This window comes from Schistocerca gregaria, chromosome 1, assembly GCF_023897955.1.
Source record: "Schistocerca gregaria isolate iqSchGreg1 chromosome 1, iqSchGreg1.2, whole genome shotgun sequence".
Taxonomy (NCBI): domain Eukaryota; kingdom Metazoa; phylum Arthropoda; class Insecta; order Orthoptera; family Acrididae; genus Schistocerca; species Schistocerca gregaria.
The window spans coordinates 278,544,202-278,560,273 of record NC_064920.1 but is presented as its reverse complement, the minus strand read 5'-3'; the positions used below and the strand labels follow the sequence as shown (position 1 = coordinate 278,560,273).

General features: G+C 37.8%; 1 protein-coding gene across 7 annotated transcripts in view; it reads left to right on the top strand.

Annotated features, from left to right (window-relative positions):
* Nucleotides 1-16,072, top strand: part of LOC126340665 (organic cation transporter protein-like) — a 115,079-nt gene that overhangs the window by 97,217 nt on the left and 1,790 nt on the right. For all 7 annotated transcript variants that reach the window (XM_050001707.1, XM_050001709.1, XM_050001708.1 and 4 more), the window contains 3 exons: nucleotides 5,294-5,508; nucleotides 7,863-8,044; nucleotides 14,483-14,619. In XM_050001707.1, the coding sequence (XP_049857664.1) occupies nucleotides 5,294-5,508; nucleotides 7,863-8,044; nucleotides 14,483-14,619 (534 nt within the window). The remainder of the gene's footprint in view (nucleotides 1-5,293; nucleotides 5,509-7,862; nucleotides 8,045-14,482; nucleotides 14,620-16,072) is intronic.

Sequence of the window (16,072 nt, the reverse complement as noted above, 5' to 3'; positions counted from 1 at the left end):
TTACAGTATGCAGCAGGCAACTTTGTTTTTAACTTACCTGCATTTACGAAACCCAAACTGATACAGGGCATTAATAATTTCTAAAATCTTATATGTAATCATATTTGAAATCATCATATATATTGATATGTTAGATGCATTAAACACAATGTTGTTTGCTGGATTAAGTTGGTGCACCAAAAAGCAGTCAGTACTAGTCCATATTATTCATTTTATATCAGTTCAGTCACTCCCTTCAGCCACCTTGCTGGGCATCTTCTTAGAGTGCAAGTATAAACTGTGATGAGGACTTCAGAGTCTAAGAGAATAACTTTAATCAACAAGTATTTTTGTTACTTGTGCCAAAATCCTAAAGTTAATGTACTGGCCAGCAAATCATTTTTGTTACAAGTTCTAAAAAAGAATTGAAATAAAATTATGCATATCCTAGATAAATCTGATGGATCTAGTCAGCTATAGTACTAAAATAAAGCACTAAATGCTGAGCTCTCACAATTAACCAGTTTTAGTCAGTGTTTTTAAATAATACATGTGATGGAGTTTGTAGATGTTGGTTTGTCCTTCAGCTGTGTCAAAAAATGTGAACGAGAAGGTTGCTGAAGTACATTTGTATCATATTATAAGGATGAATCAAATATAAATGATCTTTGAATTGAGTGTCTACTGGACATGCTAGAATTTCACGGCTTTTGAGTATGTGAGGAGGGGTTTTTGGTTGGAAGTCTGCTCCCAAGGTGCCTCACTCTCTCCATGTTCAATTGTTATCACAACAAACTAAAAAGAGGTACATCATGTAGCTGCAAAATGTGTCACAATAAAATTTATCATGAAGGTGAATGTTAACATTAACAATATAAGGAAAAGATAGATTGCTACTTAGCATAAAGATGACATGTTAAGTTGAAGACAGGCACAACAGAAAGGTAGTTACACATTATATACATATGGTGTATGTTCTTTTGGACATGCCTGAAAGAACAGACACCACATGTATATAATTAAATTGAGGGTGGCCAATGGTCTCTTCAGTGTAGATGTACACCAGGCTTGAACTGTTATGGGAATTGGCTAAATGCAATGAATAATGAGCATAATGGGCAAGGGACTCTACATTAGCAGTGTGTGGATAAGTTGAGAATTTGGGTTTGATGGGAGGCCTGCTAGGGTAGTCTGTGCAACTGCAATGACCACTGTGTCTGGATGACACAGTGGTGGTCAGCACATCTGCCTATTAAGTGGGAGACCCGGGTTCGAATCTTGGTCCAGCACAAATTGTCAACTTTCCCTGTTGACTTAAATCAATGTCCATTCACAGCCATGTCTGCAATTTCTTTGTGACTTACACATTAGCTTTCGGCCAAAGCCGTCTTCAGAAAAGGAAACACACACACACTCATTCACACAAGCAAGCACACTTTATGCAAACATTCAGTCCGAGCTGCCAGAGATGGCGGTCATGTGTGTGTGAGGGTGCTTGCTTTGTGAATGACTGTGTGTGCGTATCCTTTTCTGATGAAGTCTTTGGCTGAAAGCTAATGAGCAAGTGTCTTTTTGTTGCACCTGTCTACAACTTAACATGTGATCTTCATGGTAAGAAGCAATCTACCTTTCCCTTGCATTGTTGATGTTCCAACTTGAAGTTTCCATTGTTTGAATGTTAAGTTTGATGTTTATTTTTCAATTTACTCCCTCATTTTGGGGACAGAACCTTTCCATAACCCCCAGTGAGATACTGATATAATGAAGAAAGAACAAGAGCATGTCAGTTACATGACCCACTGGCACTACAGCACAGAACCTTAGGACTGCCTATGAACTTGATGAAGGCAGTCAACACTTAATTGTGCTCATAATCTCTGTCACATTTTAGGTGTGTTGGTGAGCAGTCAAGTCATTTGGAAGAGGTTGGCAATGTGCGGAGACATAGGTTATTGTGTTATGATTTTTTTAAATTTTATTTACACGTCAAGTTCCATAGGACCAAATTGAGGAGCAAATCTCCAAGGTCATGGAACGTGTCAGTACATGAAATTACAACATAAAAGTAATAATAGAAAAGTAAAATGTTTATGAACCAAAAAATAGTCAATCCATAACTTTAAGTAAATGCAGTCAACAATACAAGAAGAATCAGCTTAATTTTTCAAGGAACTCCTTGGCAGAATAGAAGGAGTGACTCATGAGCAAACTCTTCAGTTTTGATTCGAGTTTTCTGAATTTGAGTGGTAGCTTATTGGAAATGGATGCAGCAGTATACTGCACACCTTCCTGCACAAGTGTTAAGGAAGACTGATCCAAATGCAAGTTTGATTTCTGCCGAGTATTAATTGAGTGAAAACTGCTTATTATTGGGAATAAGCTAATATTGGTAACAATAAATGACACTAAGGAATATATATATATATTGAGAGGCCAATGTCAAAATACCCACACTAGTGAACAGGGGTCGACAAGAGGTTCGTGAACTTACACCTCTTATTGCCCTAACTGCCCGTTTCTGAGCAAAAAATATCCTTTTAGAATGGGAAGAGTTACCCAAAATTATATTACCATGTGGTATAAGCAAATGAAAATAAGGAAAGTAGACTAATTTTCATGTCAAATGATCACTCACTTCAGATACCATTCAAATAGCAAAAGTGGCTGCATTAAGTCTTTGAACAAGATCCTGAACATGGGCTTTCCATGACAGTTTACTATCTATCTGAACACCTAGAAATTTGAACTGTTCAGTTTCACTAATCATAAACCCATTCTGTGAAATTAAAACATGTGGTTTTGTTGAATTGCATGTTGGAAACTGTAAAAACTGTCTAATGTCTGATTTTGAGTGAAGATCAAAAAGATGCTGTAATTGAAATTTCTTACACCTCTGATACAAAGGACAAATAATAAGATGAAACATTTTTGGTAAAAATCATTATGTTTAATGAAACTTAGACACAGCATAACAGCACTGAAAAAAATGATCTATGTAGAATAATGAAGGATCCGGCACAGGGTATGGGCAGAGGGTACAGGTAGAGGGTACTGATGAAAATCAAGCTATGGCTGTCTAGTGGTTGATTTCTTTCAGAAATATTTGACCATTAATGCTGCAATCTTCTTTATCAACTTCAGGATTCCTGCTGGTCAAAAACATGGACTGATCTGATCAGAAATGTGCTGCTCTTTCATGACATTGCCAAGCTCAACACTGCAGCCATAACACAACAGTTGTTGGTTTCTGTGCACTGGACCACCATTCAACAATAACTTTGCCTGAAGAGCTGGAGGAAGCATTCCTCATGTGACTTGACAAAATCCCAGATATAAACAACTTGATCACATGTACCACAAGCTCTAGGTCTACCCTTTGTTGCAAATATCCTTCCATGGATTCTTGCAGTATTTCTAAAAGAGGCTTTCCAATCAGTAATATTTCCTAGCCCATTCTTATTTGACTCCTGTTCCCATTCCAATAGTTCATGTGTAACAACATTATGAGAGTGTAGATACAAGAGCTAGGCCTGTTCCATGCGACTACTTACAGAAGTGAAGCAGGACTGTTTGACAATAATTTAACTACCCACAATTTGATCTGATTGAGATTCTAATTTCAAGTTTGAATGTATATGAATTAAAAATTGTGAATTGTATACTTTTTTGGCAGTCATAAGTTTTTCTCTCAGCTTTATTAAAAATGTAATTTTAACAGATCAGTTAAAGCTATTATAATTATTATGTTGAACAAAACAGGCTAAAACTTTGCTTACATCAAACAAATTCAGATAAAGCATCTACTTACTTGTGCATTTTCAACTTTCCACAGTGTAATGAATAGTCCATTAAATTTTGGGCATGCAGCTGCACAAATAAAATTTCTTCCACAGATATTTCAGCTGCTTACTGTCCAGCCATCCTCAGAGTAAGTTGCAAGACTTACTTTCTTGAAACTGACAGCAGAAACAGGTAAACTGATAGACATTTAGAATTAATGAGTCTTGTAGTCCTGAAAAGTGGAAAAAGTATCCTTTTTGAGTTGATTGGCACATTACACATTCATAGTGTCACTGTATTGCACCCCCAGCATGAGATGTAGTTATTTTCTGATTAGTAGTATCTTCAGTATACTAGTAGATACTGATGAAAATATTTACCTCCTCGCCTTGAACAACACAAGATCTTGTCAATGGGAGAGGAGAGATTAATTATCTAACTGATACATAATAGTCCACAAAGAACTACACACTACAGTCATTCTTTCTCACTAGAATTAAAGATGAACATGATTCAATAATGCCGATGGCTACAATTTTCAACATTTGCTTCTGAAGTGTTTGGTTTTCCATTAGTGGCACCCAGCACTCTTTCCGGCTAAGTGCTAAATGATACCCAGTGTTCTTGAGATGTTGAATGTTGGGCTGACTTATCTGGATGTCTTCTGATTCAAGGCATTTCCAATGACAAACAGCCTTTGTTGTCATTTATCTGTTACCTGAGGGAAGTTCTGATGAGCATTCTTACCTCACTGGTAGGTTTATCATCAAATAATGCTGTATGATTTAGACTCTTTTGTTTTGCTGCATCAATCACTAGGCTGTATGTGTTTTCTATCAGCAAGGACATTAAGTCTGATATTTGTAATGTCAGCAAACTTTATTTTCTGTAAATAATAACTTTTTTTTGTATGTTGAATGTGCTTTTCTGACTGTTAGTTTGGGTCCTGGCAAACATGTCTAAAGAACACTGGGAACCCAATGTGCTGCTAGAATTTTTATTGCACTCATGTTAGTAGTAGTTTGTGCCTAGGGTTGTCACTAGATGAAAAAAGGTTTTGCACTGTCTAGAAGAATATGTAGCCTCTCCACCAAATTTAACAGAGCCTTAATTGTAACAAAATACAAATTGTAAGATAAAATGTAGTTTAACTATTGTTGAGGTGCCCCATCAGGTAGAGGTAAATGATTCTCTGTCCACACTGATTCAATATTTTCATAATGATTGTATCTGTGTTTGCGTTCTCAGCTGCCTTAACTGAAGTCATTAAAATTGAATGTGAAGTGCGCAGGTTACGCACACAGATTGTGATTTGAAATGTTAAATATTGGCAACATTTACAAATCTCACAAGAAGAAAGGCTTCTCTCTGCTGTAGATGTATAACTACATTTAAATGCGCAGGCAGATGTTCATTTTACCAATGTGTGGATTAATAAAGAGAGCATATCCACATAATTACAGTATGTTATTGTTCAGATTCAACTTGTGACTAGTATATATGTCCATGCATACTTTGCCTTTTTTTTTTACAGGTTTGTCATAAGTGGCACGTATTGGGGTTTGTCATGGAACACATCAAATCTTGGAGGAAATGATTATCTAAATTTTTTCATGGCGGGAGCAGTAGAGTTTCCAGCAAATATAATTTTACTGTTTACTCTGAATAGATGGGGTCGTAAAACATTGATGTGTGGAACAATGCTTCTAGCTGGTGCTGCGCTCCTTTTAACACTTTTTGTGCCTCATAGTATGTATTTTTCTGTATTTTTTAACAGAATAATGTAGGAAAAAGAAAGCTGTTGTATGTGTGGCTTCTTGCACATTTTGTTCTTATTTTCATCACATGAGTGTGTGTGTTTAGGGCCTTGCATAATTGCATTCTTGCATAATTTGTATCATACTGATATGGCTGAGAGTAACATACATTAACTGAATCAATTTCATCATCTGATGATAAAGACTGTTCTAAATGTGCTGAAAGGATAAAACAGAAATATCTAATTTTATCATGTTTTAAATTTTTCTTGTTACTTCTGTCATGACTGATGAATAAATAAATATGTCTACTTGGACACATAAATAAAAAGCGAATATAAAGTACTTATTTTCTGCAATGAAAATCACTTTAAAGTGTCACAAATGATCAACACAATGAGTATAGGCTGCCAAGCCTAATTTAATCATAAAAAACTCATTTCTTTGTTGTCTCATGGCCTTAGGGTTGAGCTGCAGTGGCCACAAATTTTTGCACACATAAGTGGAAATAAATTCAGAATATTTTTAATATACATTTACTGACAGAGTACATATCGGATTATCATAGCTCCCATGAAGACAAGGTTACACACACTTTTTCTTAATTGCTAGACCTGACCTGATGTGTACAAATATACAGTAAAGCCCGGTTAGCCAAACTCGGGTCAACCGAAATACGGATTATCTGAAACAACACCAAAAATCGCAGATTAAAAAAAATAAAAATAAAAATTCTGTACTGACAGAAAAATTTGAGTCAAGAGTGTGCTGGGCTGTGGTTGGTGGTTGGTGGGAAGAGGTGAACACCTGACCTTGAGTAGCTTCCCCACCCACCGACTCACCAGTCTGAACAAACCTACACCACCAATAGTCGTGCATTTGAGTTGTTGTTTATTTCTGTTATATGTTTATTTTTGTGCTGTGCTGTAAACTATGAAGAACAGTATTAGTATACTGTAGTCGTAAAACTGTAATTTTAAATGTAATGAAGAACATAAGCATTGCCTACAATGAGATTTTTGAATTCATTCGACCTTCAAAGCTTTCATAAATATGTACAATACAAAATACTGTAGTACATATTATAATTTCATGGCTTCAATGAAAAAAAAAGTCATCTTAAATGGCTTACTCCCCTTTAGTTCAGCTAACTGGGGCTTTACTGCAGTCATAAGATAAATACTTCCAGATAAATGACATTAAAAATGTTTTGATTAAAATGATTGAAACTATTTAATAAATGATGGCTGGAATGCATTTATTGGAAAACTTGAAATCAGTAATAATAATGTGATTAAGATGCTCAGAAAGAAGATTAGGAAGTTTGGAACATGGGAGTTAGTTTTAGAATGGATGAGACAAACAGTTTCATATGAAAACTTAATCATGGTGTACATATTTTCTCACTGTCATCTATATGACCCTTCTCTGATGCAGCGTCATAGCAACTTTTACATCCAAATAAAATGAACACATTTTTATGGATTTGGTTGTTAATGCTTTCTAAGCTTATATAAATATAATAACACAAGCTTAAAGTATGAATTTTGATGTCTAGTCATAAAAATTAAAATGGAGAACAGCAGATAAATCATGTGTACTGTGATCAAACAGACCATGGGTGTTACGTTCAATAGACAAATATCCTGGGAGAAACTGGAGAACTACATCCATATTGTGTGTGTGTGTGTGTGTGTGTGTGTGTGTGTGTGTGTGTGTGTGTGTGTGTGGACACACATGTTGAAAAGCCAAAGAAACTGGTACATCTGCCTGATGATATGGGGTAGGGCCTCGCTAAGCATGCAGAAGTGCCGAACACGAGATGCCCATATAGATGATGTTTCGTTGAATGATTTGCACGCTGACACTTGTTGATGGCCCAGCATTGAAATCTGCAGCAATTTGCAGAAGGGTTACACTACTGTCACCTTGAACAATTCTCTTCAGTCATTGTTGGTCCTGTTCTAGCAGGATTGTTTTCTTGCTGCAGCAATGTTAGAGATTTGATGCTTTACTGCGTTCCCGATGTTCATGGTACACTTCATTACCAGCTCAGAGATGCTCTGTTCCATTGCTTTTGTGCCAACTACAACATCACATTCAAATTCACTTAAATCTTGATAACCTGTGATTGTAGAAGCAGTAATGGATCTAAGAACTGTGCAAGACACTTGTTGTTTTATATAGGCATTGCTGATCGCAGTGGTGTACTCTGTCTATGTACATATCTCAGTATTTGAATACACATGCCTATACCAATTTCTTTGTTGCTTCAGAGAGAGAGAGAGAGGGAGAGAGAGAAAGAGTCTCTCTATATATTGATTAACTGCATCTTTTCACTTTTAGATATGACATGGCTGATAATTACATTTGCCATGATTGGAAAGCTTGGGATAACTGCAGCATATGGTACATTGTACATATTCTCAACAGAACAGTTTCCAACTGTTATTCGTAATGTTGCTCTCGGTGCTAGCTCAACATGTGCTAGAGTGGGAGGCATACTTGCACCATATGTTAATCTTTTGGTAAGTAAACTGATGAATTTCTCTGCAATAACCAGTAAGAAAGAACTAAAGAAGTCTGTTGTTATAGCTGTAAAGTCAATTTTCAATATGTCAGTGCAATAATTTTGTCTACAGCACTGTTTTTGACTGAAATAATTAAACCTTTCAAACTTAAGTACAACCAGTTCCACAAGACAGTGTACACCATTATCTGTGTGAAATAAAACACACTATTATAAAAATATGTTTACATGAAAATACATGTTATTACTAACTGCACAATTACCTAATAGTTAATCCAACTGCTGCCATTATCAATTATAGCTTGGCAGATTAGCCCTCTCTCTGGTAAATCATCCACATTTCCAACCTCTAAATATCATTTGACCTACTTTGCAATGAATTTCTTTGACACTCTAAGAATTTTAGCAGCAGCTCCATATGACATCTTTGGTTCCTTTGGATGATTCACAAGGAGTACTGCCTTGTGACGCTTCGAGTATTTTGCACTCATTTTAAATTTCAACTGACAAGACAAAGCATTCAACTCTCAAACTGCTTATTTAACTGTTTATCTGTACTCTGTGCAAAAGTGCATTGATTACAGATTCGAGACCACTACCAGAGATGTTGCTGTGGATATTACATTTAAAATTATGATGTATACTTTCTTGTGGAACTGACATGTATATTTCTACTCTTGTCCAGCATATAGAAAGTATAGTTATGATGGCATGGTTTTAATTCTGTAGATATAAACCCAGTCTGCCTTGGATTAATGTTTACTTCTTGTTGTATATTTTACAGTCAGTAAAAAAGGCCAGTAATGAAAATACTCTGTAAACTGTGATACACATTGAAAAATGTTTATATGTTGTTGCTACCTGCATGTGCTGATTACACAGCAACATTTCTTGAATTGTTTTTCTGATATACATAGTTAAGCATTTATACCAGTTTTGTTATTCATTTATGACCATTATTTTTGATGGTCGTGGCCGTTTTGTCCACCTTTAGTGGAGATTGGCTTCAGTCTCATTTAGTTACTGTGTAGTAGTGCCTGTCTTAGATTATGTGAAGTTCAGAGCCCTGCTAGCCTATATAGAACCACAGCAATTGCTTGATGTTTCATAGAAATACAACCTTTTCATTTATTTTGTTGGTAGATGGAAGACTCACAGTATAACTGTGTATTTTTTTGTTTGTCCAAGAAGCCATGGTGCAGGATACTACACCAAAAGTGTTAAACCATTTATATGGATATAGATTTTAGGGAAATGTACTTGTTTAGACTGTTATCGAAGTAAATCCTCTCAGAGTCTGGAATACACTGAGAACTTATGTATTTAACTTCCCAAGAAATTCTTTCTTCTACTAAAGATGAAGAGTAAGGGCCAGATAAAAGTTTTATTATTTTCACATCCTAAAAAATATTCACCAATACCATACTACAAAAATATTCAACTCACTAAGAAAATGTATCTACACTCCATTAATAAAAAGTAAAGTAATCATCAACACAAAGATTAGTTTGAATAGATATTCTTTCTCTACATCTTATTGTAGGTGAAATACTCTTGCCTTCTTCTTGATGTATTCAGATGTGTTCAGTCAGCCATGTATGGTGCAAAATTTCTGATTGACATGGTATTTAGGCTGTGGCTGTGCATTTTTAGACATGCAGAGCTTAGCAAAAATGAAACTGATATTAGGTGGCAAAAAAGAACCATTATTACTTGTTTTTGTATTAAAGGAAAAGGAGACATTGCCACTCACCACATAGAGGAGACACTGAATGGCAGATAGACGCAGTGAGAAAATATGCTAGATATTATTAGCTATCACACAATTGGTCATAGCTGTCATGGACCATCTAGATGAATTCTTCCTAACCCCCCAGAATCCCACCCCCATTTGCTGTCAGTTTAACTAAATATGTATGAATTACAGTAATTAATGAGTTTAATTGGAATGATCATTTAGGTAATGTTGTAGGAAAGTTGAACCAAAGATGGTGTTTTATTGGCAGAACACTAAGAAGACACAAGTCCACTAAAGAGACTGTCTGCAGTACGCTTGTCCATTTTCTGCTGGAGTATTGCTGTGCGGTATAGGATCCTTACAAAACAGGATTAATAGAGGACATTAAAAACATTCAAAAAAGGGAAATTCATTTGGTACTGTCATGAAATAGGAGAGAGATAGTCACAGATATGCTACGTGAATTGATGTTGCAATCATTAAAACAAAGATGTTTTTCACTGCGGTAGGATTTTACCCAAAATCTCAATCACCAACTTTTTCCTCTGAATGTGAAAATATTCTGTTGAGACCAATCTACATAGGGAGAAATGATCATTGTAATAAAATCAGAACTTGCATGTCAGGTTTAAGTGTTAGCTTTTCCCATTCGCTGTTCGAGAGTGGAACAGTAGAGTAGCTGTGTGGCTATGGTTTTATGAACCCTGCTAAGCACTTCAGTGTGAACTGCAGAATAGTCATGTAGAAGTAGCTGCTCCATCTGGTCCTCCTTAGCCCAACTTCATTGATGTTGACTTCCATCTCAAGTACGGCTACAACAGTATCTCCATCCACATCAAAGCTACCAACCACCAACAATACCTCCATTTCGACAGCTCCCACTCATTTCACACCAAGAACTCTCTTCCATAAGCTTAGCCACCATTGCTCATTGCATCTAATGATGAGTAGTCACTCTCCAAATATGACAAGGGTCTCACTGAGGCCTTCACATATTGATATTACCCTCCCTGCCTTGTCCAGAAAAAAGTCTCTCATGATTTGTGTTTCTAGTCATTTGCCATTCCCAACATACTGTCCAGCCACAGAGGAGCAAGCTGACTCAGAACCACCTCAGAATGTATCAACTGAATCATGTTCTCTGTCAGGATTTCAGTCATCTTTTGTCATTCTCTGAAATGAGAAATATCCTCTTCTCTATCCTATCCACTCCTCCCACAGTGGTATTCCACTGCCTACCCGACCTACACAATATCCTTGTCCATCTGTATTCCACATTTGCTCCCAACCCCTTGCCCCATGGCTCATATCCCCGTGACAGACGTAGATGCAAGACCTGTCACAGCCATCTCCTACCACATCAAAGGCAGAGTCACCTGTGAAAGCAGGCATGTGAGCTATCAATTAAGTTGCAACCACTGAGCCACATTATAAGTGGACATGACCTGTAACAAGCTGTGTGTCATTAATGGCCACTGCCAGACCGTGGTCACACTCAGCTGCTGAGCATACCACGCAACTCAATGTGCTTAACTTCAACAACTGCTTCACTGTTTGTGCCTTATGGATTCTACCCATCAACACCAGTTCTCCTGAATTACATAGATGGTAACTCTCTCTGCAACATATCCTTCATTCTGTAAGCTCCACCTACCTAACCCCTTTCCTGCTTGCACTCCACCCCTACACACATGCCTTCTGTCCTGCCAGTGCACCTGTATAATCATTTTTCCTTCTCAATTTCTCTCCTCTTCCTATAGCCCCCATCCCACCAGCACAGCCTCCCAATGCTGTGCCTGGCAAGCAGCTCTCTTGTCCTCACTACATACTTGCATGCTCACACAGGCAGCACTAGTGTTCCTTTACCCTTACCCTGCTATCTCACATCCTCCTCTGTATCTACATCTGCAATTCACATTTAAGTGCTTGGCAGAGGGTTCATCGAACCACAATCATACTGTCTCTCTACCATTCCACTCCCGAACAGGGCGCGGGAAAAACGAACACCTAAACCTTTCTGTTCGAGTTCTGATTTCTCTTATTTTATTTTGATGATCATTCCTACCTACGTAGGCTGGGCTCAACAAAACATTTTCGCATTCGGAAGAGAAAGTTGGTGACTGAAATTTCATAAATAGATATCGCCGTGGCGAAAAAACATCTTTGCTTTAATGACTTCCATCCCAACTCGCGTATCATATCTGCCACACTCTCTCCCACATTATGTGATAATATAGAATGAGCTGCCCTTTTTTGCACTCTTTCGATGTCCTCCGTCAATCCCATACCACGTAGCAATATTCTAACAAAGGACAAATGAGTGTAGTGTAAGCTGTCTCTTTAGTGGACTTGTTGCATCTTCTGAATGTCCTGCCAATGAAATGCAACCTTTGGCTCGCCTCCCCCACAATATTATCTATGTGGTCTTTCCAACTGAAGTTGTTTGTAATTTTAACACCCAGGTACTTAGTTGAATTCACAGCCTTGAGAATTGTACTATTTATTGAGTAATTGAATTCCAATGGATTTCTTTTGGAACTCATGTGGATCACCTCACACTTTTCATTATTTAGCATCAACTGCCACCTGACACACCATACAGCAATCTTTTCTAAATCGCTTTGCAACTGATACTGGTCTACGGATGACCTTACTAGACGGTAAATTACAGCATCAGCTACAAACAACCTAAGAGAACTGCTCAGATTGTCACCCAGGTCATTTATATAGATCAGGAACAGCAGACAAACTGCGACCTTCCTGACAGGAAATCACGAATCCAATCACACAACTGAGACAATACCCCATAGGCCCACAGCTTGATTAGAAGTCGCTTGTGAGGAAGGTGTCAAAAGCTTTCCGGAAATTTAGAAATAAGGAATCAACTTGAGATCCCCTGTTGATAGCGGCCATTAATTCGTGCGAATAAAGAGCTAGCTGCGTTGCACAAGAACGATGTTTTCTGAAACCATGCTGATTACGTATCAATAGATCATTCCCTTCGAGGTGATTCAAGATGTTTGAATACGGTATATGCTCCAAAACCCTACTGCAAATCGTCATCAATGATATAGGTCTGTAGTTCGATGGATTACTCCTACTACCCTTCTTGAATACTGGTGCGACCTGCGCAATTTTCCAGTCTGTAGGTACAGACCTATCATTGAGAGAGCGGTTGTATATGATTGCTAAGTAGGGAGCTATTGTATCAGTATAATCTGAAAGGAACCGAATCAGTATACAATCTGGACCTGAAGGCTTCGCAATCCCTAAGGTATCTACTTCTAAGAAACTCATGCTAGCAGCTGTTCGTGTTTCAAATTCTGGAATATTCCATTCGTCTTCCCTGGTAAAGGAATTTCGGAAAACTGCGTTCAATAACTCCGCTTTAGCGGCACAGTCGTCGGTAACAGTACCATCGGCACTGCGCAGCGAAAGTATTGACTGCGTCTTGCCGCTTCTGTACTTTACATATGACCAGAATTTCTTCGGATTTTCTACCAAATTTTGAGACAATGTTTTTTTGTGGAACCTATTAAAGGCATCTCACATTGTAGTCCGTGCCAAATTTCACACATCTGTAAATTTTAGCCAATCTTTGGGATTTCGCGTTCTTCTGAACTTGGCATGCTTTTCCCGTTGCTCGTGCAACAGCATTCGGACCTGTTTTGTGTACCATGGGGGATCAGTTCCAACTCTTACCAATTTATGAGGTATGAATCTCTCAATTGCTGTTGCTACTATATCTTTGAATTTGAGCCACATCTCGTCTACATTTGCATAGTCAGTTTGGAAGGAACAGAGATTGTCTCTTAGGAAGGCTTGTAGTGACACTTTATCTGCTTTTTTAAATAAAATTATTTTGCGTTTGTTTCTGGTGGATTTGGAAGAAATGGTATTGAGCCTAGATACAATGAACTTGTGATCACTAATCCGTGTATCAGTCATGATGTTCTCTATTAGCTCTGGATTGCGTGTGGCTAAGAGGTCAAGTGTGTTTTTGCAACCATTTACAATTTGCGTGGGTTCGTGGACCAACTACTCGAAATAATTTTCTGCCTACCACTGGTTTTGAACAAGTATTTTTGCCAACATATCGAGGGAAGGTTGAAGTCCCCAGCAACTATAACCGTATGAGTGGGGTATTTATTTGTTACGAGACTCAAATTTTCTCTGAACTGTTCAGCAACTATATCATTGGAGTCTGGAGGTCGGTAGAAGGAGCCAATTATTAACTTAGTTCGACTATTAAGTATAACCTCCACCCACACCAATTCGCACGGAGTATCTACTTCGACTTCACTACAAGATAAACCACTACTGACAGACACAAACACTCCACCACCAATTCTACCTAATCTATCTTTCCTGAACACCTACTACCAACACCAACAAAGGTCACTGCTCACCTCAGATGCAGTCGCAGTTGAGCCTTAGTGCCCGCAGATGGTAGTGAAGCTGTGTGTGAGTTATGCATGTGTGTTTTTTGTTTTGTCTGTTTCTGATAAAAGACTTCATCTAGCAGCTAATAATATCTAGTAGCCTTTTTGCACTGTGCCTGTCTGCCATTCAGTGCCTCCTCTTTGTGGTGAGTAGCAATATGTCTTTTTCATAATATTGTCATTCCAGTCCAGATTTCCCATTGTTTGATTTTTCACTGTACAAAACTACACATGATAAATTCCACTCATTTTCCAGGCTCAATACTGGCGGCCACTACCGTTGGTGATATTTGGTGCTCTATCTTTGGCAGCAGGAGCTACTGCACTTTTACTTCCAGAAACAATGAATCAGAACTTACCAGACACTATAGCAGAAGGAGAAAATTTTGGAAAGTAAGAATAATTGATCCAGTTTTAATGTGCCCTTAAGTGATTGATGTGCAAAATTTGTGAATTCTTTTGCATATTACAGTCCTTTGTTATTTGCCTGAATGTTATCTCTGTTAACCATTTCTGTAATAAAATGAGGCACTCTACAAATCACATGCTGAGGTACACTTTCAACAGTTCTTCCCAGCCTCTGTGACCTTGGGCTACCATGTAACTATTCAGATGTTCCTCTAAGAGCTTAAGAACATTTTGCACACCATGTAACACCTTTGTATGTTTCTAATGATGGCTTCATTGAAGAATGGTCAAAACATGTGTTTCCCAATACTTACCAGAAATTGAAAGGAAGCCCCCTCCCCTAGAAATGTATATATTTTTTCTTTTTAACAAAATCTTGAAGCAGTATTTCTCGTTGTGGTAACAAAATGGCTGCACTCCCTCAGTCATGCCACAATGCTCTCCAAACCAGCAGATAATGATATACAGGGGTGTCATTCTCTTAACTACAAGTGCTAAGCAAGGAAATACACATCATGATATTTTAGGTAATTTACAGTTTATATTTGCAGCTGAAATTTATGGATTTTAACTGAGGTTAACTATGAGTGACAAAAAAGTTAGAGCAGGTTTTTATATGATGAATCTGACCATTCCATTGTCAGTAACAGATCATATGTCATTTGCCCATTTTTTTCTTTTATTTTTAGAAAAGCCTTGTTTTTTAACTATTGAGAGGTCTTGAAACTTCCTGGCAGATTAAAACTGTGTGCCCGACCAAGACTCGAACTCGGGACCTTTGCCTTTCGCGGGCAAGTGCTCTACCAACTGAGCTACCGAAGCACGACTCACGTCCGGTCCCACAGCTTTACTTCTGCCAGTATCCGTCTCCAACCTTCCAAACTTTACAGAAGCAGAAGAGCTTCTGTAAAGTTTGGAAGGTAGGAGACGGATACTGGCAGAAGTAAAGCTGTGGGACCGGGCGTGAGTCGTGCTTCGGTAGCTCAGTTGGTAGAGCACTTGCCCGCAAAAGGCAAAGGTCCCGAGTTCAAGTCTCGGTCGGGCACACAGTTTTAATCTGCCAGGAAGTTTCATATCAGCGCACACTCCGCTGCAGAGTGAAAATCTCATTCTATTGAGAGGTCTTCTTTGGTGAATTCAGTTTTTGCTTGGTTTCAGAGCTGTAGGTCACCATATATAAACTGTTATCTACAGATATATTTACTATTTTGATCTGAAGGCTATTGAATTTCTCCCAAAAACTTGTCATCCAAGTTTGATAAGAGAGAAAATTTAATTTCTTACATTACCCTTTTTACTTATGAGCTAGTGAAGATAGATTTGCTGATTAGCATTTTCTAAAATCATACTGTCAATGCAAATATTTCCTGCTCTCTCCCATGTGTTGGACATAATTTTAGTTTCAGATAGTTCAACTTAGAGTAACATGATCATGTGG